This window comes from Nerophis lumbriciformis, linkage group LG04 (genome assembly GCF_033978685.3).
Source record: "Nerophis lumbriciformis linkage group LG04, RoL_Nlum_v2.1, whole genome shotgun sequence".
Classification (NCBI taxonomy): Eukaryota; Metazoa; Chordata; class Actinopteri; order Syngnathiformes; family Syngnathidae; genus Nerophis; species Nerophis lumbriciformis.
Window position 1 is genome coordinate 33,162,830 of NC_084551.2, and position 23,543 is coordinate 33,186,372.

Consider the following 23,543-nt stretch of genomic DNA (forward strand, 5'->3'; position numbering starts at 1 on the left):
CGCCTTATAGTGCGGAAAATACGGTAAATAGTAGGTTTTAAAGAACATTCATAGATCTAGAACAGTGGTTCTTAACCTTGTTGGAGGCACCGAACCCCACCAGTTTCATATGCGCATTCACCGAACCCTTTAGTGAAAAATAAAATGGTTTTATTTTTCAAATTCAAGAAAAAGTTATGTTTTTTTACAGGTGCACTAAATGAACCGTGCATGAACATCACCTTGTTCAAAGAACAAAACCAACACAGTGCATAAACTCACAACAAATTACACACATGACCATGAATTGCACGTGGACCCCGACTTAAACAAGTTGAAAAACTCTTTCGGGTGTTACCATTTAGTGGTCAATTGTACGGAATATGTACTGTACTGTGTAAACTGTACTGTTTCATATAATGTATTCTCTTCTTTTGCAATCTGCTAGTAAAAGTTTCAATCGATCAATCAATCTCTATGTCCACTACTTGCTGTACATATCCTACCAAGTCAGACCTACACTGTTTCAATATCCATTTCTCTGTTCTCAATTGTTGATGACTGATGATAACAACCAAACCTACCCCCCACCTCCACACCCCGAATTGTAAATAATGTAAATAATTCAATGTATATACCCGCTGATGATTATCTTGTGTGATGACTGTATTATATGATATATCTGTATCATATGAATCACTTTAGTGGACCCCGACTTAAACAAGTTGAAAAACGTATTCGGGTGTTACCATTTAGTGGTCAATTGTACGGAATATGTACTTCACTGTGCAACCTACTAATAAAAGTCTCAATCAATCAATCAAAAAAACAACCTGCAAATCAGATGGAAAATTAGAGGGAACATTGTTTGGGGGTATCCATAATACGCCGATAGGGAGAAGTTTTTATTTAATAATAATAATAATAATAATAATAATAATAACTGGGATTTATATAGCGCTTTTCTAAGTACCCAAAGTCGCTTTACATGTAGAACCCATCAATCATTCACACCTGGTATTTACTCGATAAGTCGGATGTGTCTTCATCTCCGTGGCGGAGGCTCCGCTGAACCCCTGAGGCCGACTCACCGAACCCCTAGGGTTCGATCGAACCCAGGTTAAGAACCACTGATCGAGAACAAATATAGATACTTGCAATTTTCCAAGAGTGTTTTTTGGGTCATGTCAATTCCAGCAATACTTAAAAACGCCACTAAATGTCAGTATTGCTTTGCAAACACACTCCCATTCCCTCGCCTTTACTTGTCTGTGGTTTTTGCTTATGGGAGTAAGGAATGTTAGAATGATGGCGACAGTTTGAGCATGGAATGAATTAATTCTCTACACAGAACCCCAATGTATCATTTGACGTCACTGATGCGACCTTTAAAAATACGACTTTATTTGTGCATTTCCTGGCAGTCCAAATTTCCCTATAGTATTTATTTCCCAAATAACAACGACAAATAACCATAGTCTCCCAATAGCATCACGTTGAAAAAAATAAAAAAATCGGCCGTGCGCTTCCATCGCAGGGATGTCACGTGATCGCTACGCTGGGTGGTCCCACGAGACATGTTGGCTCTTGAGGAGCTGGCACTGAGCCATCATGGCCGCTCGTAAACAACAACAGCGTCAAGTTGAAGTCGACTGGCTGTGAGCGGCGGCCTTGCTGTCTGCCGCTGCTTTTTGGGTGAGAGCACAGCGAACATACCCCGACGTGCTTTTCCAACAATGCACCGTCTGTTGGCTTGGTGAGTTTATCCTGAGCCCTCAAATGAACCCAAGCCCACTATTTCGCGTGTTCAGCGAGCGACGCAGAGTTAGCATTAAGCTAACGATAGCTATGCTAGATAGGTTAGCCATAAGCGTAGCGAAGCGTCGCTAAGTAGATTAAATTGCGACGCCTACGTGCAGCTTAGGTGCTTCTTGTGGGTAAATACACTGGTGCGATATAATATATGCTTTAAACTAATATATTTCGGTAACATAAATCACGGACAATATGTACTTATGCGGCTAATGTTAGCTATCCCTTGGTACTAGCCAAGGCTCCAGTATCTAATAGATGTGCAGCTACTGTTAACTAAATATTACAATTCCACTTCTGTATTGATACAGTTGCGATTGTATACCTTTTAATCGCAATCAGAATTGTGATGTGAGCAATATAAATGGTGCATACAGTAAGCATCTAGCTAACATACGTGTTATTTGAAGCTCTCGCTTTGCCAGCTAACACACTTAAGCTATTTTACGTCTAAGTTGTTGTCTTTTAAACCATAACAATCTTAAGAGTGGCGTATTTGACAATAGTCGATGTCCAAAAACTGTGCTGATGTGCTGTGTATATTTTTATATCGTTTGCCTCTCGCCCGTACACCACAAGCTTAGAGGTGGGAATCAACAGAACTGTCAGCATTTACTCTGAGTTACTCTATTTAAGTGTAATTGTTTTCAGTCTTTACGCCTACATTTACTTAAGTATTGTACTTTATTATATTTTAATCCGTCTAAACCGTTATTGAGTAGATCTTTTTTCTAAGTCAGGATTCTGTAGTAAATGTTGGGCAGTTCATTCTTCAGAAAGATAAAGACATCTTTTATTTTTGCACATTAATGCAATAAAGAACAGTGAGCAGCTTAAGAACACCACATGTTTTACTCGTGCCTCTCTTTTCTTTAACAAAAACGGGAAACTTTATTTTCTTAGTAAGTTTTATGTTTGCTTTTTCTTGGTTTGATTTTTTTTTACCTTGTACATAAATGAGTTTCAGCATAGTAACTGTACTTAAGTACAATATTCCATTAGCCGTTCCACCTCTGTACAGTACTAACTACAACAACAATTTGTCGCCCTCTCAGACTGACTGCTATCCATCTGGTTGGACTTCCCTTTCTTCATCTGTGTCATATAGCTTAATACAGCCATGTCTTCCCAGCAGCCCAACAGCTCAGCCCCCAACAGCCCCACCAATGTTATTGGTTCCCCATTTTCAGTCATCAGTCCCTCTATCAACTCTTCAATGGTATCTCCCTCTCTGGGATTTGGACCCATAAGCCACAGCCAGGTATGGGACATTATTAAATTGTTGTGTGTTTGATAACTGGTTGATGTGGAAATTAATTTGGGTTCCTTAGTGATGACAAATAATGCGATTGGGTGTTTTCTCAGTGTTTCTCCTTGGTCGCATTTTTGAAAAAGAGTCTATAGAGGGGTCTGAATACTGAAAACTCGCTAAGAATAGGGACAAAGTCGTTAAGTTGGCCATACTAGTGTTTCTTCCATGACAAGAAATTGTCACTAGCCCTTTTTTTGGTGAGGAAAAAAGTCTGAAGCGGTCTGAATAGATTGAAGAATCTTGTCTATTGAACATAAGTATACAGTATATGTACACCCACACTACCTGTCCTCCATTACATATAGCACTTCAAAAGTGCTGTTTTCCGCCATTGCAAACAGCGCTAGTGCCCATGCGCCATCTTCGGAGGTGCGGCTGCTGGTGCATTACCAGGAAGTGAGCAATGCCGCCTACAATGCATTAATAAATTAAGTTTTTTTCAATAATTTAAAAATTAAACGGTGTTACTAACCGTCCAGAATATTACTGCGGTTTATCCTTATACCGTTTACCGTTACATCCCTAGTCCATTAACAAGTAAAAAGTCAAGGGCGTTCACGGCATGTTCTTGCCGTAGATGCTGGTCAATTTTTAGGGCATTACGGCAAGCGACAAGGGCGGTCGCGGCACTTGCCGCGGTTGCCGTGGTTAAATTTGAGCCCTGTAATTGTACTTTTTATGGAATAATTTTCAAAGAACTACAAACCCCGTTTCCATATGAGTTGGGAAATTGTGTTAGATGTAAATATAAATGGAATACAATGATTTGCAAATCATTTTCAACCCGTCGGCTTTGCTGGGCCTGAGCTCATCTAAGATGGACTGATACAAAGTGTTCTGTGGTCTGACGAGTCCACATTTCAAATTGTTTTTGGAAACTGTGGACGTCGTGTCCTCCGGACCAAAGAGGAAAAGAACCATCCGGATTGTTATAGGCGCAAAGTTGAAAAGCCAGCATCTGTGATGGTCTGGGGGTGTATTGGTGTCCAAGACATGGGTAACTTACACATCTGTGAAGGCGCCATTAATGCTGAAAGGTACATACAGGTTTTGGAGCAACATATGTTGCCATCCAAGCAACGTTACCATGGACGCCCCTGCTTATTTCAGCAAGACAATGCCAAGCCACGTGTTACATCAACGTGGCTTCATAGTAAAAGAGTGCGGGTACTAGACTGGCCTGACTGTAGTCCAGACCTGTCTCCCATTGAAAATGTGTGGTGCATTATGAAGCCTAAAATACCACAACGGAGACTTAAGCTGTACATCAAGCAAGAATGGGAAATAATTCCACCTGAGAAGCTTCAAAAATTTGTCTCCGTTAAATGTGTTGTTAAAAGGAAAGGCCATGTAACACAGTGGTGAACATGCCCTTTCCCAACTACTTTGGCACGTGTTGCAGCCATGAAATTCTAAGTTAATTATTATTTGCAAAAAAAAAAAAGTATGAGTTTGAACATCAAATATCTTACCTTTGTAGTGCATTCAATTGAATATGGGTTGAAAAGGATTTGCAAATCATTGTATTCCGTTTATATTTACATCTAACACAATTTCCCAACTCATATGGAAACGGGGTTTGTACATTAAGATTGGGAGGCAATACTTAAGTCTTGAATAAAATACTTCTGTAAACAAAAATGTAGTATTGTACATTTGTTGCAAATAAACAATCAAGTAAAACATTGAGGACTAACGTTTTAGTAAGTGTGCACTATGTGCAATGCAGAATGCTTAAGTGATCGAGCTGTGCATTGTGCTCCTTTATTTATAATACATGGTATCTTGTGTAAATTATTTCACCACAGTAAGATGATTTTCAGTCGGAGTTTGTTGTTCGTTGTTATGGTCTTGTTTGCCTCGTAACGAGTTGCATTTCCCCACACTCAGCTGGATGCTTCGGTTTCAGACGCTGGAATAACTTTGTTGTGTCGCTGCCTCTTTTTTTTTTTAGACTAATTTTGCAGTGTGCAGTCACTTGTTCTATGCCTGTTGCCGCAAATCTAAACCACTGACAACATGTTATTTTCTTGAGAACTAACTTCTCCTTCTCCATTTCGTTAGCATTAGCCATGTTTTGCTTTTTGTGTGAATCGCCGCTAAGGAAATGAGGGGGAGGGCGGATTTGGGTTCAAAAAATATGTCGGAGGAATAGGAGAAAAAACAGATTTTTAGTTTTTTAAAACGTCTGCAACAAAAAAAACTTAAATCTATTGATCGATTTATCACCCAGGCCTACGTTATACATTGATATAAGAATCGTCACTCCGGGTCTTCTATCCTTCAGCTCAATAGACGAGGCTGAGTCCTAAAATATGTAAACACAACCTTCTCTTACAGTCCCTTGGGTAGGTCTCAAAAGGGGGACGTAGCTTATTTTGTTGTCCATGGAGCAAATATTACTTAATGAATTGGGGAACTACAGTTTTTTTTGGAATTTTGCCTATCGTTCACAATCATTATGAAAGACATGACGACGGATAGATTTTTTTTAATGTATTCTAAATATTAAATACATTTGATCAAAAGTCTGCTTACAATGGAGCCTATGGGAGTTGTTCAATTCTGCCTATAGAGCCCTTAAAAAACATCCAAACACCTCCATTAGGGTTTTATATACATCCATCCATTTTCTACCGCTTGTCCCTTTAGGGGTCGCGGGGGGTCGCTGGAGCCTATCTCAGCTACAATCAGGCGGAAGGCGGTGTACACCCTGGACAAGTCGCCACCTCATCGCAGGGCCAACACAGATAGACAGACAACATTCACACACTAGGGCCAATTTAGTGTTGCCAATCAACCTATCCCCAGGTGCATGTCTTTGGAGGTGGGAGGAAGCCGGAGTACCCGGAGGGAACCCACGCAGTCACGGGGAGAACATGCAAACTCCACACAGAAAGATCCCGAGCCAGGGATTGAACTCAGGACTATTCAGGACCTTCGTATTGTGAGGCAGATGCACTAACCCCTCTACCACCGTGCTGCCCGGTTTTATATACATGATGTATGTAATTTAGTAACAGGCACATTTATAATAACATTTAATATTTATATAATTGATAATTTTAAGCATATGCTGTGCATTAATTTAAAAAACACATCACAATGTTTGCTTTTTTTTCTTCATCACTGATTTCTGCTAACTGCAGACTTCATGAGAGCATAATAAAACATCACTTACTGTACAAGGTCTGTTGTCATTAGGATGCCGACTGGTGTTTATATATTCCCATTGAGATGAAAAATGAATCATAATCCTCGTGAAGAAAGGGGAGGGGCCTGGGGTGGAACAAGCGCTTTTTGTGTAATTATTGTCAGTTCCAGGTCCTAAATGGCTGTGAAAGTGTCCCAACTTTTCTGACTATATCCTCAGACATTTACTTTTCAGGTGAGAGGCATGAATTATGATCTACAATAAACTTACAGGGAGCAGGGACTCGTTGATATATATATATATATATATGTATATACATATATAAGTAGTTGGTCTGCATTAGCGTTTATAACAATACCACCAATACTTAGTTGTAGGGCTGGGCGATATGGCCTTTAATTAATATCTCAATATTTTTCGGCCATGTCACGATACACGATATATATCTCGATATTTTGCTTTAGCCTTGAATTAACACTTGATGCATATAATCACACCAGTATGATAATTCTATGTGTCTACATTAAAACATTCTTGTTCATACTGCATTAATATATGCTCATTTTAAACTTTCATGCAGAGAGGGAAATCACAACTCAGTCAATTTACGAAAACTGCGACCCCAAAAGGGACAAGCGGTAGAAAATGGATGGATGGATGGATTTATTAAACGGTTATTAAGCAGTGGCACAAACATTCATGTAATTTCAAAACAAAGTGCAAGATTGTCAGAGACATTTTAAAACAAGCTATTAGTGCACTTTTGTGCATGATGTCACTAAGATGACATATCAAATCAACACTAAATTAAAGTGCACTTTTTGTACAGAACGCCACTACAATAGTTAAAAACAAATAAAGTGCACTTTTGTGCATGATGTCACGCAAGATATTTCAATAACTGTCAAATAAAAATGAGATGCATAATAGGAAATCAAATAGTGTATGTCCTTCGCTATACAGTAGGCTACTGCGGACTGTTTTTGACTAATTTTTTCATACGGTGTTGATCTGGAAATGGAAGACGCCAGGCTCAAGTAGGTCAGTGCTGGTTGCTTCGACATTTTGTTGGGTGTGGCATCGGCCGGAGATGTTCACATGCGGAGTTTCAAGCACTCTTCATTCATTTGGGTGACTTTTCAAATGATGCTACAAGTTAGTAGTGCTGCTACTTTTTGTAGCAACACTTTTGCTGCATACTTGACATATTACGGTTGTCTGTTCAACATATTCCCTATTCTTGAAGCCGAAAACCACCGCCAGACGATGGACCCCGTGCTGTTTTTCTTGGGAATGAATTCTTCTTCCTCCATTTGTTACCGGATTGGCACCTTCTCTCTCTCGTATTACCACTCGCACGGCTCCGCTTTCACCACCTGCCACGGCTAACTTTACCCATGCCACTACCTCTTTGCTCCGCGAGGGCGTATGATGTTGCATGCGTGACAGTATGTGATGTATGTAACAAGGTGCGCTTGTTTTATGTCTCTGTGAGAAGGAGAGACAAGAGAGTGAGAAAAGCCTGTACTGTAATGCCCGCAGCTAAAGGCAACTGCGTGAGAACGTATACTCGAATACTCACGATATAGTCATTTTCTACATCGCACAGAGACGAACTCGCAATATATAGAGTATATTCGATATATCGCCCAGCCCTACTTAATTAAAATTAAAGTCATGAAATGTAAATGGAGAATCATTGGGGCTTTTTGAATGATTATCAGATTTTGGGGGTGGTATAGGGCAGCTCCCATTGTAAGCGGACCTTTATCTACATTTATCTAATATTTAGAATGCATTAAAAGAAATTCACCCGCCATGTCTTTCATTATGATTGTGAACGATAGGGGGAAAAAAAAAGAGTTACGGTACAACAGACTGTATGAAATGATGACTGAATGTATAGGAAACTCTGGCACTAGAAGACAACAGAAGTGACTTAAGGACATCTTTCATGTTATTTTCATAAACAACAGAAAAACGCTTTTTATTTACATGAAAGTATGTTATTTTTGTCTCTACACTGTTAAAAGATTTTCATCTGCGCGCTGTATCACAGAGTGGGAGGATGGATGACAATTGATAGCTTAAGAAACGCCTTTATTTTCTTCTTGAGAGCTCTAATTGTGTAATTCGGCAAATATCAATTATAAAAATGAATAATTATTTTGCAGAAAAATAAGCATATTTGCTTTTTCAGACGTTGTCTCTCGTCATGTAATACAAATGTAAACCATGAGAAGACATTTATTCAGCAGTAACAGTTAGTAAAAACAGGTTTTGCAATGAGACGCCAACATGATATACTGACGTTATCGCTTCTGCTGGGGTGAGACTCACTCCGGGCTCAGAGCGGTTCGTAAACTTAATATTAATTTTTAGTTATCACATGCAGTGTGTACAAATGTTTGTGCATATTGGTAGTATTTCCCCCTTTGATAAAATATTAACTTTGCAAGTACTGCAAGTTTCCCCTTTGGCATAAATTGCACTTTTGTGCGCTGTGCATCGTGATGTCATTGGCGCCCACAGGAATTGATCAGGGAATCTTTAGCCAATTTTTAAACGCTTGGTCCTTCTTTCCTGAAAGGTATGTCCTCTGTGCTTGAGCATGTCCATTTTTGTTTTTTTTAAATGCGATGAGGTGATGACTTGTCCAGGGTGAATCCCACCTTCCGCCTGAGTGCAGCTGGGATAGGCTGCAGCGATCCCAAGTGGGACAGCGGTAGAAAATGGATGGATGGATGGATGGGTTCCTCTACATGTTCATCAATGTGCTTGGTGCTCTGGTGCACTGTAGCACACATCCTCCTCCACACTTGCTTTTTGATAGTTTCTCAACTGATTCAAACAGGTTACCCGTCCAAAAACTCCTCTCATCCTGGACATTCAAACCAACATGTTTTCCGCTTCCAAAAATTCACAGATTACCAGGCATTTTTCCCTATTTAAAATGAATGGGCGATATATACGGTAAACTTATACCTATCCTACATTTCTCAACCAATTTGAATGGTGCCCAAGTCAAAATGCTGCTTGTTTTTGTTTAAGTCAACAAACTTTTAAAGCTAAATTTATACCTTTTTAGCTAATTTTGCAAGCGTGCATTTTAAGAGTCCTATACTGTAACTTGGTACGTGACAAATGCTAATTTCTTTAGCTAATTTTTGCTATTGTACACCTCGTCGTATAACTTGGTACTTGACACATTCTGTCAGTATGCTAACTTTTTGTTTGACAATTGACTTGGTACTTGACACATGTTAACTGTTAGCATGCTAAAGTTAGCATATTGACATTAGTGTGCTAACCTTTTTAGCTTCAGTCATATAACTTGGTACTTGGCGCATTCTAACTGTTAGCATGCTAACGTTATCATTTCAGTTCGGCTTGCACGTTTTCGGCGGCTTTCGTACACCACAATTCACACGCAATTTCTCACTAAGGTCCATATTGTAGTTAAGACAAGCAGTTCTGTTTTGATCGCTCTAAAGTGTAGTGTACCACTTTGGGCCATTTAACTTCTCAGTTCAAAGTTGTATTTGAGTTATTAGGGTCTGAAATGGTGCTTCGTCATCACCTTCTCAAGTTATACATGTGTCATCCTAAGTATCTTGAATTCTTGCATGTTATATGAAGGGAAACTAATCTATTGTTTCTGATTTTCTTTACAATTAGGTCTTTTTATACAACCTCAATAACCGTTCTTCTGTGTGCCTTGAATTACTCACCTGGGAACAAATATAATGTTATTGGAACAATGTTATGAGTCGTTTGTTTCATTAAAGGTGCCTTATTTACCAGATCTTTCATATTGTCAGTATTTATTTCAGCGGAATTACCACACATGATAATTTTCTCTGTTTACTTGTTTGCACAGATGACACCTTCAGGCGCCATGTCAGGGATGCACTCGATCAGCAGCTCCGAAGACATCAAGCCTCCATTCGGCCTGAGGCCTATGTCGGCTCACAGTCCGGGAATCATGTTGTCCCAGAAGCGCCTTTGCGTCATCTGTGGAGACCGCTCATCTGGTGAGTAATTGAACCGCCACCCGTTCATTCCATTTGAAAGACAACCTGTGTGTGTTGCTTTTACTGTAAATATTTGTTTGGGCTTATCTCCTCGTTTTTCCTGTGACTGTACTTTTTGTGCACTAGGCAAGCACTATGGCGTGTACAGCTGCGAGGGCTGCAAAGGTTTTTTTAAAAGGACAGTTCGCAAAGATCTGAGCTACACGTGCAGGGACAACAAAGAGTGCCTGGTGGACAAACGCCAGCGCAATCGCTGCCAGTACTGCCGCTACCAGAAGTGCCTGGCCATGGGCATGAAGAGGGAAGGTATGCTGGTTGCTCATTGCATTACAATGTCTCTCAAAGTAGAAAAAAAAACAAAAAAAAACAGCCTAAACAAGTAGCAAGAGACGGGTGAAAGCGTCAGGATGAAAGGTGTCTTTGTGGGACTTCCAATTTGGAAGGTAGAAACAGATGCAGGGGAGGGGCTGGTTTATAATCTAATTCCTTTATTTCTTCATTGTCCCAATTCTACCCTTTCTCCATTTTTCAATAGCGGTCAAACATGTAAGGTGGAATAAAGAAGATGGAAAGGATGAGGGGTGGATGAGTATGGCATTGACATTTTAAAGCTACTGTCTTTTTTTAATCATGTGTTTTAGTTTTAGTTTGTCCAAATGAACTTGTTTATATTAAACAACGGTTAGATACAAAACTTGTTCCTTTAGTTGATGTATAATGTCCTGTAAGTTGCTCCCCACTGTCATGACAGTAGTTATCACAAAAACAGACAGAGTGAGTTAATATGGTAATTGTGCATAGTATTAGGGAGGGGACATGTTTCAAAACACTAAAGTGTGTTGTCTGTACTTATCAAGTTACCTTATTGAAGCAGTGCCACCCACACTGGTTTAACTGTAACTTAGATAATGGGTTTCACTTTGTAAAGCGCTTTCAGTCACTAGAGAAAAGCACTATAAATATAATTCACTTCACTTCACATGTTAATATCAAACTGGTGCATCGAGGTGCCTCCACACTGTTTAAGTAGAACAAATCATTACCTTCAACATGATTTATATGAATTATTGTCCAAAAGTGAAATGACAATACAAAGAATTATGGCTTGGCGGTAGGGCTGCACGATTAATCGAAATGGAATCGACATCAAGGTTTTAATTAGTGCAGTAAATAACCACAAGAGGCTTAGGTTGTTATTTTTTCTGCACCGTTGCGGGCATTTGGGTGACAGACATGTTCGCCAATCAGAATTGTTGAACCCCGCATATTTCTCTCTCGTCAAACAGGAATAAAGACATCTTACTTTGTGCATCGCTCTCTGCACTGGAGCACGTTAACAGTGAAATTAACTGAACAGAGTGGCCCCTCTTTTCAGTCGTTACAATCTGTCTCAGCGGAGACTAGAGCAGGACGCCGCTGCCAACACTAATAGTACAGAGAGCTTGCGACTTGCCAGTGAGAACTGCCACAGAGTACCGGTAACACAAATTACGAGGAAAAAACAGGATTACAAAACCAAATGTCCCGTTGTGGGAATATTTCAGCTTCAAATAGGTTGGCCGATCTGAGCCCATCAACATGGACGAATGAGGTAAAATGCCGTCGTCATCATGTGATGAAATACACAAAAAGATGTCTGACCTCATATTTCCATCTCTGAAAAAAATGCACTTTAAGATGTTAAATATTTAAGTAAACATTTTGCTTACAGAAATTAGTCATTTTTATTATTTTTTGGTCAATTTATTTAGGACAACAGTTATTTACCTTCTAATTACACAATGATAAACAATTATACAGTAATAAGAAATATAAGTTTATATCCTTTTAAATGGTTGCCTGCAATATTATTATTATAAATTATGATTACATTATATCATAATGACTGTATAGGTTTTATTGATTATTTCTTCAGTTAAAGAGCATCATGATGTAGACAAAAGCTCTGGTGCCATGTCCACTCAAACACGGAGAGTTTCAAACACATATCCAGGGTTTAAATGACTCTATCCACACAGGTGTGGTTTCAAAACTGTCTCGGTCTACTCTACACACAAACCCATACACCTGCTGTCATGCACATTTTGTCTAATCAGAAGCCTGGAAAAGCAGCAACAGCTGACTTGGTGGCATTACACCTCTGTTATTAATAATGTTTATTTTGATATACTAGACGAGTAGACGTACAATGATATGTACATTATTTTTAAACCCAGCCTACAGTTACACAGAGCCTTGGGAACATTATGAATCTTTTTTTTAGTGTTTAAAACGCGGATGCACGCCTGTCCTGCTGAATCCCAACACTCATGGAATTATAACATGTTTTCATCAGCCACATAAAATTAGAGTTAAAGTACCAATGATTGTCACACAGCAGCGGTGGCTGCGCCCGGGAATAATTTTTGGTAATTTAAACCCCAATTCCAACCCTTGATGCTGAGTGCCAAGCAGGGAGGTAATGGGTCCCATTTTTATAGTCTTTGGTATGACTCGGCATGGTGATATATTACATGTACTGTGAAGTGTACATTAATTACTAAAATCACCGCACACTAACGAGAAAAGGAAAGCCTTTTGCATGTTTAAGTGCCTAAAGCGCACGGACTTGCGTGTGCAGCTGCAAAACTCTTGTGGAAATACAACGCATTTAATGATCACTATAGAGATACATTAGCAATGAAGTGTACATTGTCTTAAATATTAACGAGGAGGAAAGATGCATCATGTTTTTTTTTTTTTAGTCGCTCAAGCACGTTACAGGGCTCTATCTACACAAATGGAAGCGACAAACCGTTAACTTCATGATCTGTTATTAAACATGGATTAAAAACATGAGATAATGTTGCCCCTTTCTTATGACACAAAGCAAAAAGTGCTGCTTGTCAAAGTTGTTCAATATTATCCAAAACAGCTGACTGACATTGTCGCTGGCGGTACTTTCACAAAGCCCATTTTGATGTGTTTTTTTTTATCAATGTTGAGTAAAAATAGAAGCATTTTTACGTGCAAATGGACAATAAACCCTCTTAGTGTGTGTTCAAAGGTAGCAAAGCAGTGTTGTTGAGCTTTGGAAATGACAGCGCACAACCGTGTCGTCATCAAAGGATACACGTCTCCGTTTATGCCGTGTATACGCATACGCTGAGTTTTGGAACTCTACACTTTGGCCAGCGTTTGCAAAAGTATGTGTTTACATGTGGACATGAGGCCTAAGCGTGAGCAATAAGTATGCGTTTATTTAGTATCCTTGTTCGTGTGGACATGACCTGAGTCCGTCTGCATAAAGCCAATATTTTTTCAGGTAAATTATTGCATATTGTTCTAATGTGTGGCACTTTGAGACAATGATATGTTGATTGACAGTCTAAAAGTAACATGTCTTCCTTCACTCAGTAGTTTCACAGTTTTATGCATTTTTATGTATAAAGTATAAAAAATCAAATCGCAGTTTTGGAGACAAAAATTGCAATTATTTTTTTTCCTCAAAATCATGAGCTAATTAACTTGATAAAACATAGCAGAAATCTCCATAAAAAACAGCCAATCAGTCTACCTTTTTCAGCTACGCTTGTGGTTGTAAGTTGCAGCATACCGGTAACTAAACAAAATGACCCAAGTTAAAGCTAAAAAGCCTTTAGCAAAATAAATGTTGGTCGTGACTCTGGTGTTATCCTCTGAAGATGACCCTGTTGTTGAGAAAGAGTCTTAAGTCTACCTTGGTTGTGTGACGGTAATTTGGGTCGCCAAAGTGATGTGCAGCATATCAAGCTGGTAGTCTCTTAATTGTTGAAAAAGTACAGGTTCGTCCAGATCAACAATAAAAAAAAGTCTGAAGATCCTGCATAAACACACCAAACACGTCTTTAATCATCTTTTTACTTTTTAAATTCGATCTCAATTTTTGTACACTGCTGCTGGAATTTTAATTTTCCTGAGGGAATTCTCCTGAAGGAATCAATAAAGTACTATCTATCTATTTATCTTAGGAGGCAGTGAATGTCAGTTGTTACCAAACATCCTTGGAAGGATACCAACAAACCCCTAATAAATAAAAAATCTGCAAATGAAATTATAGACAGGAGGTTGCACCAGCAACAACACCATTTGCAACAAATGTTTCATAACTGAAATGTAATCGTTTCGTCTTTGATCCATGCCTCACCTCTGCACTAAAGTTTAGTGAAAGTATTTTTTTTAATAGTTGTAATATACTCGTATAAAACAAACAGTATTTTTTCAAGTGGATTCTGCAGGTATACAATAGCATCTGTTACGTACTGTTGTAAATTGAAATGTGTATACTGTTAACAGTGCTGGACAACAGAGTAGAGTTTTTCACAATATTTCAACAAAATCTGTGACTTGTTTTTTCATAATTAGTAACCTTCTTCATGTAAATCACTATTCCTTGTATTGTCTGATTCAGCGGTGCAGGAGGAGCGCCAGAGGAACCGGGAGCGGGAGGGAGAGCTGGAGTTCAGCATGAGCATTAATGAGGAGATGCCGGTGGAGAAGATACTGGAGGCGGAGACTGCGGTAGAGCAGAAGACTGAGCTGCACTCTGATGGAGGCTCTGCGGGCAACTCGGTGAGTGCATGTCTTGCAGACTTCTCATGGTTTTTGATGACACGCCAGTTTTAGGGATCTGCACGTTAAATTGTTCTACAGAGGAAAAAGTGGCAAAGAGGCACAGTTGACGCACATCAACAACAGCAATTTCAATCCCAGCTTCACAAGCGGTCACGTTCTGCTGGCAAACAGACGTTTCCCTGAGTGTACATCGCTCATAGCCCCCTTTCAACAACTGGACGGAACAAAAAATACACACACACACAACAAAAGTTCAACATTGAAAAGTACGCTTTTCACTTATCTACAAATGCAACCACAACACTGTGTGGTAAACATTTTGGTCGATTGTTGTTTCTGTCGATTGTAGATCGTTGTCGATTGTTCAGTAATGTTTTTTGTTGAAAACAAAAATATATTAAGTAGATTGTTGTTGATTGTTCAGTAATGTTTTTTGTTGAAAACAAAAATGTATGAAGAAGGCAAAGAGATATCTGCCATTATGTTATTTTCAGTGATGACGCGGGATAAGGCTATGAATGAATACATTTGCGGTAACATTTCATATGAAGCGCTCTGTCATTTGTTAATTGGCATTTTACATGTGTTTCTTCACACTAAACAGGGCCTTCCATGGATCACGGGGCCCTGTGTCCAGGCGTGTTCAGCGTTTAGATAGATGGATAGTACTTTATTGATTCCTTCAGGAGAGTTCCTCAGTTTAGAATGGGGTCGCACTAAGGGTAGACTTACCGGTATATTTAAAGCAATTGTTCCTCCCGCCAGTTATTATATGGTTGCACAATAGAAATTAACCACAAATTGAAACAATTTATTGGCAAATATTAATAGGCTGAAGCCCAAATGCTGTGAGCCATCGGGGGGACAAAACAGGGGGGGTGGGATTCACACCCATGTCTGGTGGCCTAGTGTGAGTGCACCCTTAGTGATGTTGTACTGTTCATTTCCAGCCCCACGATGCAGTCACCAACATCTGTCAGACTGCAGACAAACAGCTCTTTGCCCTGGTGGAGTGGGCCAAGAGAATCCCTCACTTCTGTGAGCTGCCCCTCGATGACCAGGTCATACTCCTGCGTGCAGGTGCTTCACACACACACACACACACACACACACACACACACACACACACACACACACACACACACACACACACACACACACACACATCTGTCTAAAGGCTATTCAAAATTGTAAGATATTTTTTATTTCTTGCACACCCACACAGAAAGGCATTGAACAGTTATGATCTTTGTGTGTTGTGTGCTACGATAATATCAACACAGCACACACATTACCATTCTGTCCCACCACAGAGCCAGACTCTAGTCCTCCAAACTTGTAATCTCATGTGAGCAAACAGTCTGTATGCGTGGCCATATCGATCTAAATATAGATAGTATCGGTACCAAGGTGGGTATTGGTATCAGATCGATACTAGGGTGGTGGGACCTATATTTTTGTTGCAGTTTTCCTTTTACACGTCCACGAATTACTCGATTTTCAGATTACAGTTTATGCGACTGCCAGTGCAAACAGGGTTATTTTTCATTAGTATCGGTGTGTAATGTTAGTTACTTTAATGTTTTTGTTTACATTTTAAAACAATTATTTTTGTTAGATTGATACAGTGGAACCTCGATCTATGCACTTAACTAGTTCTTGAACATGGTTCGCCGACCGAAACGTTCGTCAAGTGAAACAGATTTCCCCATAAAAAACAATGTAAACATGAATAATTGGTTCTAGCCTCACAAAAGTCCCCATGTTGTATTATAAAATGTGAACTTTGAAGACACTATAATGTCTGTGTATCCTGTTAATGTTTAAAAATAACATAAGTGAATAATGGCTCAACGATCTCTTTTTATTTTTTATTCAAACATCACAATAGCAGCAACTGTCAATGCGTACACAAACAGACACACACACACACACACACACCCCTTTGGTGCACTTCAAAATGTTACCAAACCTGTTGCTACAATTAAAATAACTAAAGAGAAAAATCATTTTACCTTGTGACTTTGAATATTTGTGACATTTGTTGAACAGTCTCGGAGAGGTAAACTAGCATCATGTCACCTTCCAGCCACCACTAGCGTTAGCACAAACTTGCAGTGTGAGGCGTTGGTGTTCTGCTTTTGCATTCTCCTTTGCTGTAATAAAGGTCCCCTCTGGCTTAAAAAAAAGTCCGGTCTTATCATAGTTAAAAGGATTGTTAAAAAACCCACTTCACAAATAAAATCCAAGTTGAAGCGTCAGCGTTGTCGGAGCAGTCTCGCCATTCTGTGAGCCGTCTTTCACAGCTCCTCTTTTTAAACTTTTCCAAACACCCACGGCTCGCACTAAATTTTTCTTACATGCTGGTTCCAGCATGCTCACTTTTGGACATTGAGTCACCATATACAGTTATGTTTATAATAATAGCAGTGTGTTTAAAAAGGTGAGTAAACCTCAAAATTCTTCAAATAAAATGCATTTTAATGAACACAAATGCATTGGGGACACTGCACATTCTATTTCAAAGCCAGAACATTTGAAAAATGTAATTTAATTTGACAATATTTTACAGAAAGTCAGGAAATATAAAACAAAAAAATAGCAGTGTTGACATCTTTCTTTACAAAACTCAAATGTACTGTATAAACTAAGAAAGGCTTGCAGATTCAACTTTCCTTAGAATTATTAACTATAATTTAGTTGCATAACCAGGGTTTCAGATAACTGCTTCACATCTGTGGCACATGGAGTCGACCAACTTCTGGCACTGGTCAACAGGTATTGCAGCCCAGGACAATTGTACAACGTTCCACAATTCCTCTGCATTTTTTGGTTTTGCCTCATGAACAGCATTGTTTATGTCAGCCCACAAGTTTTCAATGGGATTAAGGTTCGGGGATTGTGCTGGGCACTCCATTACTTGAATTCTGTTTGTCTGGAACCATGATTTTGCTCGCTTGCTGGTGTGTTTGGGGTCATTGTCTTGTTGAAACACCCATTTCAAGGGCATTTCCTCTTCAGCATACGGCAACATGACTTCTTCCAGTATTCTGATGTACTCAAACTGATCCATGATCCCTGGTATGCGATGAATAGGACCAACACCATAGTACGACAAACATCCCCATATCATGATGCTTGCACCACCATGCTTCACCGTCTTCACTGTGTACTGCATGGGGCTTGAATTCAGTGTTTGCAGGATGTCTGACAAACTGTCTGTGGCCCTTAGACCCCAAAAAAACAATCTTACTCTCATCAGTCCCCAAATATTACGCCATTTCTTTTAAGGCCAGTCAATGTGTTCTTTGGCAAATTGTAACTGCTTCAGCAGATGTCTTTTTTTTAACAATGGGACTTTGCGAGGGCTTCTTGCTGGTAGCTTGGCTTCACATAGACGTGGTATTGATTGTTACAGTACTCATAGGCCATCTTAGATCTTCTTTCTTCCTCCTGGAGCTGATCATTGGCTGAGCCTTTGCCATTTTGGTTATTCTCCCATCCTTTTTGGTTTTGGCTGCCATTTTAAAGCGTTTGATATCATTTTAGCTTAACAGCCTATAATTTTCTGCACTTTAGAGGTTTTCCCCTCTTTTATTAAATTATTTATCAAAGAACGCTCTCCTTCTGAACAGTGTCTTCAACGACCCATTTTACTCTGTTTTTCCAAGGACAAATGCACAACCAGCATATGCAGCATCAGTTGCCTTGATCCTTAAATAAGGGCCACCTGTTAAACACCTTTTTTTTCGACATAATCAATGACCTCACTAATTGAACTACGCACTGCTATTTTTTCAACACGCCCCTTTCAGTAAATTATTCAATTTCACAGAATCAGCAGCATGCATGTCATGCCTGTTGGTTTTCTATACCTTTACTAAACATTTTAGAAACTTACTTGCAGGGTAGAAGTTGAAATTCTAACAAAAACAGTGATTTATCTTGCTAGTGATGTGGGACTGCTATTATTTTGAACACAACTGTAAATGGTAAGCCTTCTCTCAAATGATAGCCTTGGTGATGCTATCGCCGGCTAGCTGCTTCTCATTTAGCTACACTAGGAATAGCTTATCTACATTGTCTTGCTTGTTGTCTCCGTCCTTGCGAGGATTTTTAATTGTGGACTTGTTTTTACCATACATGGGAGCCAATCCACGTCCCGTTGGCGGCACTGCTAGGCTAGTATTCCGATCCAAACGTAAACAGGACGTGACGTATGGGGTCCGCGTCTTCAAAATGGCATTTTACAGGAAGTGTTGTCATCAAAATGGCAGCCCCTGTAGAGTATCCGGCAGCAAACGAAATAAAAAAATAAAAAGATGAATGAAATGACCGAGAGATTGGTCGCACACCGAGGCATATTTGGCTTGTCAACGGTTCGTAGACCGAAATGTTTGTAGAACGCAAATAGTGGCGTTTGTGAATTGAGGTTCCACTGTACTTTGTTAATTTTTTTGTATTAGTGACTTTTTTCTTAAACAATTGTTATAGTCGGAAATTTTTAAACATTTTATTTGTATACTTTTACATTGTTTTAGATTGTAAAACATTTATATTTGCAGAACATATTTTTCCTGTGTTCTTGATACCAGACCCGTATTTATTTGGTATCGGATTATTACCCGAATTTACAGTATCGCACACTGCTAGTGATTTAACAAAATCGAAGAAGCATAACATCCAACCGCTTTAGCAAAGAGCAGAAAAACTTTGTGTGTACTCCACTTTAGTCATCATCGGCGAGCAAGCCTGCTAACATGTTGACATCTTTGCCAGGTTGGAACGAGCTTCTCATCGCCTCCTTCTCCCATCGCTCCATTGCCCTGAAGGACGGCGTTCTTCTTACCTCCGAGCTGCAGCGTGAGGGTGTTGGAGGTGCAGGAGTCGGAGCTATTTTTGACAGGTTCCTTCATTCTCTCATTGACCAGTTTGCATTGTAACTGTACTAAGTTATGTACCTTTTCATTCTCATCAGACTTGTTTTTGTCTTTTTTTTCCTCAGGGAGAGTGTGCAGAGTGCAGAGGTCAGTGCCATATTTGACAGGTAAGACCCCACCTAGTTATATTCACATTTGGATTCAGCATTTCCCTTGTTGTCAAATCATAAAAATATCAACAAAACAATGTTGAAACCTTTTTGGACTCAAACATGATACAGGGTCCTCACTGAGCTGGTCAACAAGATGAGAGATATGCAAATGGACAAGACGGAGTTGGGCTGCCTTCGCGCCATTGTCCTCTTCAACCCAGGTGAGCATGCTGCTGACCACTCAAAGCACAACTGCAGTGGTTTTCTGAGTACATATAAAATTAGTGGGCCACCAACCACTCTGATAGTCTACATAAGTTACTATTTCATCTCGTGATTGCAATACATTGTGGTAGTTCAGTGGAAGGTTAGATTTGTACTGGACCTACCGTAACCCTAAGCATCACCCACCTAATTTTTGGACAATTTTCGTTTTGTACATACATTGGCTGTACTTGCTATTATATTTGCTGTCATTGAACAAAGGGATCACAGTCTACCAACTCAAATTCCTTGTGCGTAAACATACCTGGCCATTAAAGCCGATTCTGAAATTTTAACAGGCGCTTGTGTTCATTCACAAATCGAACAAACATTGCCTTTAACATGGCATACAGTAGCCTCCTGGAGAGCGCTGTCTTTGTCAATTTACTCCAGAGCGCTCAGGCTGCCTTCTTTGGTGTCGGCGTTGAATGGACTTGAGGTTGCTTTGTATAGCACTTTCTTGGCCCAGTGTTCGTCTTCACTTTTGTCTTGAGGCGCGGTCATCTGGGCTTGTTGCTTCTTCTTTAGCACATGACGGTCCAGCGTTTTGGGGCCCCTTAGTAGTGGTGGATTTCCATTCCGTGCAACGGCCGTGATTTTTTGGGTGTTTTTTTTTTAAGGCTGGCTCGATGGCTTTTGTGCAAAAAAAAAAAACCCTCCCGACGGATAGTATAACTGTTCTAAGCTAAAATAATTGAAAAACTGACTTGTAACGGCACTTTGATAAACTCACAGACTTAAAATGCTAACATGAAAACAAGAGAAATTAACGTCTTTTCCCATCAAAATACAACACCTCGATCTATTCTTATATAAACACATTACTGTCTGAGCAACTAAGATATTCAATTGTGCACATTCAACCTGCAGGCCTCTCTTAGAACAGAGTGATCGTTCTATATTAGAGGAATACAAGACAGAGGTGTTTTTATGGTGCGTTCAAGGGCCGCTGAAAAGATTAAGACACCACAACGCCCGCCAGAAATAATAAAAAATTAATTATGCACTTTTCATTTACCGGTAAATAAAACTTAAAAAAAACAAAACAATAAAAGCCTAGCCATTAAAACACTGTTTTAGTCTTAGTATTTTATCTATCACTAAAGCATAAGAAACACAAAACATGCAAAATAGTGGCTTTTCTAACAATGTGTATTTATTTTAGTTATTAAAAAAACAAAAAACGGTTGGCCAAAAGATTTCAGTTTGTGTATAAGTACTTCTGAGAACATTCAACAATACAGTGATAATACCCATGAGGATTTTGGTCACGATAACCGGGATATGAATCCCTAGTCCGTAACGTGGTAAATGGTTGACTGATAGTTTTTAGTGTGTTTGATTTAATGTGTGCAATTTCATTGTTGGCACGTGAAGCTTGTGAACCAGGAAAATTCCACAAATTAGCCGCCATCCGTATAGAACGCAGGGGCAAAGTGTTGGAAAAAAGTAGCGGTTTATAGCTTGGAAATTACTGTAATTAGTGCAAAAAAAGATATGTAAATTTACTCAAATGATCTGCCAGTTTTCCTAGGTGTCAGTACAGACCACAGCCACAAGTTCATGAAATTGAAAATAACATGCACGTTACATAATTTGATATTTTAAACTGGTGTGAAATATGAATGGTTGAATGTCGCCCACTTCTCATCCAGAGTCAGCTGCGATAGGCTCTAGCTTACGCAGTACAACTGAGGAAAAGTTGTAGGAAATGAATTGTGAAGCAGCGCCCTCTGGTGCATGTCCTGTTGATGACTGTGTTGTCCAACAGATGCAAAAGGTCTGTCCAACACGGGGGAGGTGGAGCTGCTGAGAGAGAAAGTCTATGCTTCCCTGGAGGCCTACTGCAAGCAGAAGTACCCCGAGCAGCAGGGCAGGTAATTCCTTCCTCTTATTATTCCCCTCTTTTCCAAATCCCAACATGGAGTATGTGCATCATTTGCTGCTGTCCTCACGGCAGGTTTGCCAAGCTTCTCCTGCGACTCCCCGCTCTGCGCTCCATCGGCCTGAAGTGTTTGGAGCACCTGTTCTTCTTCAAGCTGATCGGCGACACGCCCATTGACACTTTCCTAATGGAGATGCTTGAAGCCCCTCATCAGCTGTCCTAGAAAGCAGACTGTGGTGAGCTGTAAAGAAGCGTGGGACTGGAGTGTGGCACTTTAACTTTTTGGAAAGATATGTCCGCTTGTCTCACTGCTATCTGGGTTCCACTTCCTCTTTTTTGTGATATTTAGTGCTGCACAGAATTGCTCTCTGTAGACCAAACCCGATGCTCAGCATGATCTTCAAGCTGGTGCTAAGTGTTAAACTTCATGGTGGATTGAAAGAAGTCTTTTTAAACTTCCCTCACAGGCTATATACCATTTTCTATAAGCTTTTTAGACACGGCTTAAGTCATCCCTTTTAAATGGAACCAGATGGCGAGCATGAGTTGAAGACCTAGTCTTCTTTTTAGTAATTTCTATTCACCACGGCTGTCCAATGGCTGCAAAGCTCCGCCTCTTAGGCAAGATGAAATCTGAGCAGAGGCGGAGCGATTGCTGCCGTTTAAACTCGTTTACGCCCTTTTTTTTTTTAAGTCAAATCACTTGACTGTTTTTTATTTCTAAAAAGTGCAACGCCCGCCAGCTAAACGCGGCGTTTGGTGCTATTTCAGAGAAAACCACCACATTATTTGGTTTGAAAACTTGACACCTAAGAGGATATGCAAAATATGACCTTTTTTATTTTTGGTAAAAAAAAATGTAGCAATATAAAATGTTAAAAGTGCGTCAGAGCTTTCTGCCTTTTCACTCGTTCAGGGTTTTACAAAGTAAATCACGTCTGATGGAAAGGGAATATTCCATTTTGTAATTTATACAATTGTGAGGTACTGTGCAAAAGTAATTGTTCAGGGAACATGTATATTGGTTTGAATTATGATCAGGAGATACAAATTATAAAATTCTTAGACCTGTGGCCCCCCCGGCCTCCCCCACCTCCTTTTTTTTTTAGTTTTCAGCTAGCAGAACATGTGTTGGGTTGCACTGGATTTGCTGACAGTGTTTTAGTTGGTGTTTCTTTTATGCTCCATTGTATTTCCTTCCAGCATTCTTTCCTTTTTGCTAGGTAGCTGTCCTGTTCCTTGTATTGTCTCTGCAGTTTATTCATCACCGTCACGTTTAGGTCCAGAGCACCTCGAAACAAAACAAGAGGCCGCAAATAAACACCGTTGATAAACGAGACCTCCAGGTGCTCTTGAACACACACGGACTTGAAGCATGAGTTGTGTGGTGGACTTAAAATAAACATAAAACTTTACATTTGGGACTAAGTGTGACACTTTTTTTTTGCTAACACAAACAAATAACACTTGACACCACA

The 23,543-nt window shown here is 39.7% G+C and overlaps 1 protein-coding gene across 5 annotated transcripts; it reads left to right on the forward strand.

Moving 5' to 3' along the window:
- Positions 1-1,547: 1,547 nt before the first annotated feature.
- Positions 1,548-23,480, forward strand: rxrbb (retinoid x receptor, beta b). 5 transcript variants are annotated; one of them, XM_061953270.1, is made up of 12 exons: positions 1,548-1,674; positions 2,847-3,052; positions 10,138-10,291; positions 10,418-10,597; positions 10,827-10,880; positions 14,721-14,881; positions 15,835-15,964; positions 19,664-19,790; positions 19,890-19,931; positions 20,046-20,137; positions 21,952-22,057; positions 22,141-23,480. In XM_061953270.1, the coding sequence occupies exons 2-12, from the start codon at positions 2,912-2,914 to the stop codon at positions 22,286-22,288; spliced, it is 1,335 nt and encodes a 444-aa protein (XP_061809254.1). In that variant the 5' UTR covers positions 1,548-1,674; positions 2,847-2,911; the 3' UTR covers positions 22,289-23,480. The 5 variants fall into 5 exon arrangements, with proteins under 5 accessions (XP_061809254.1, XP_061809243.1, XP_061809271.1 ...); XM_061953259.1 differs by having other exon boundaries at positions 1,556-1,735; XM_061953287.1 differs by having other exon boundaries at positions 1,556-1,735; positions 2,927-3,052.
- The last annotated feature ends 63 nt before the right edge of the window (positions 23,481-23,543 follow it).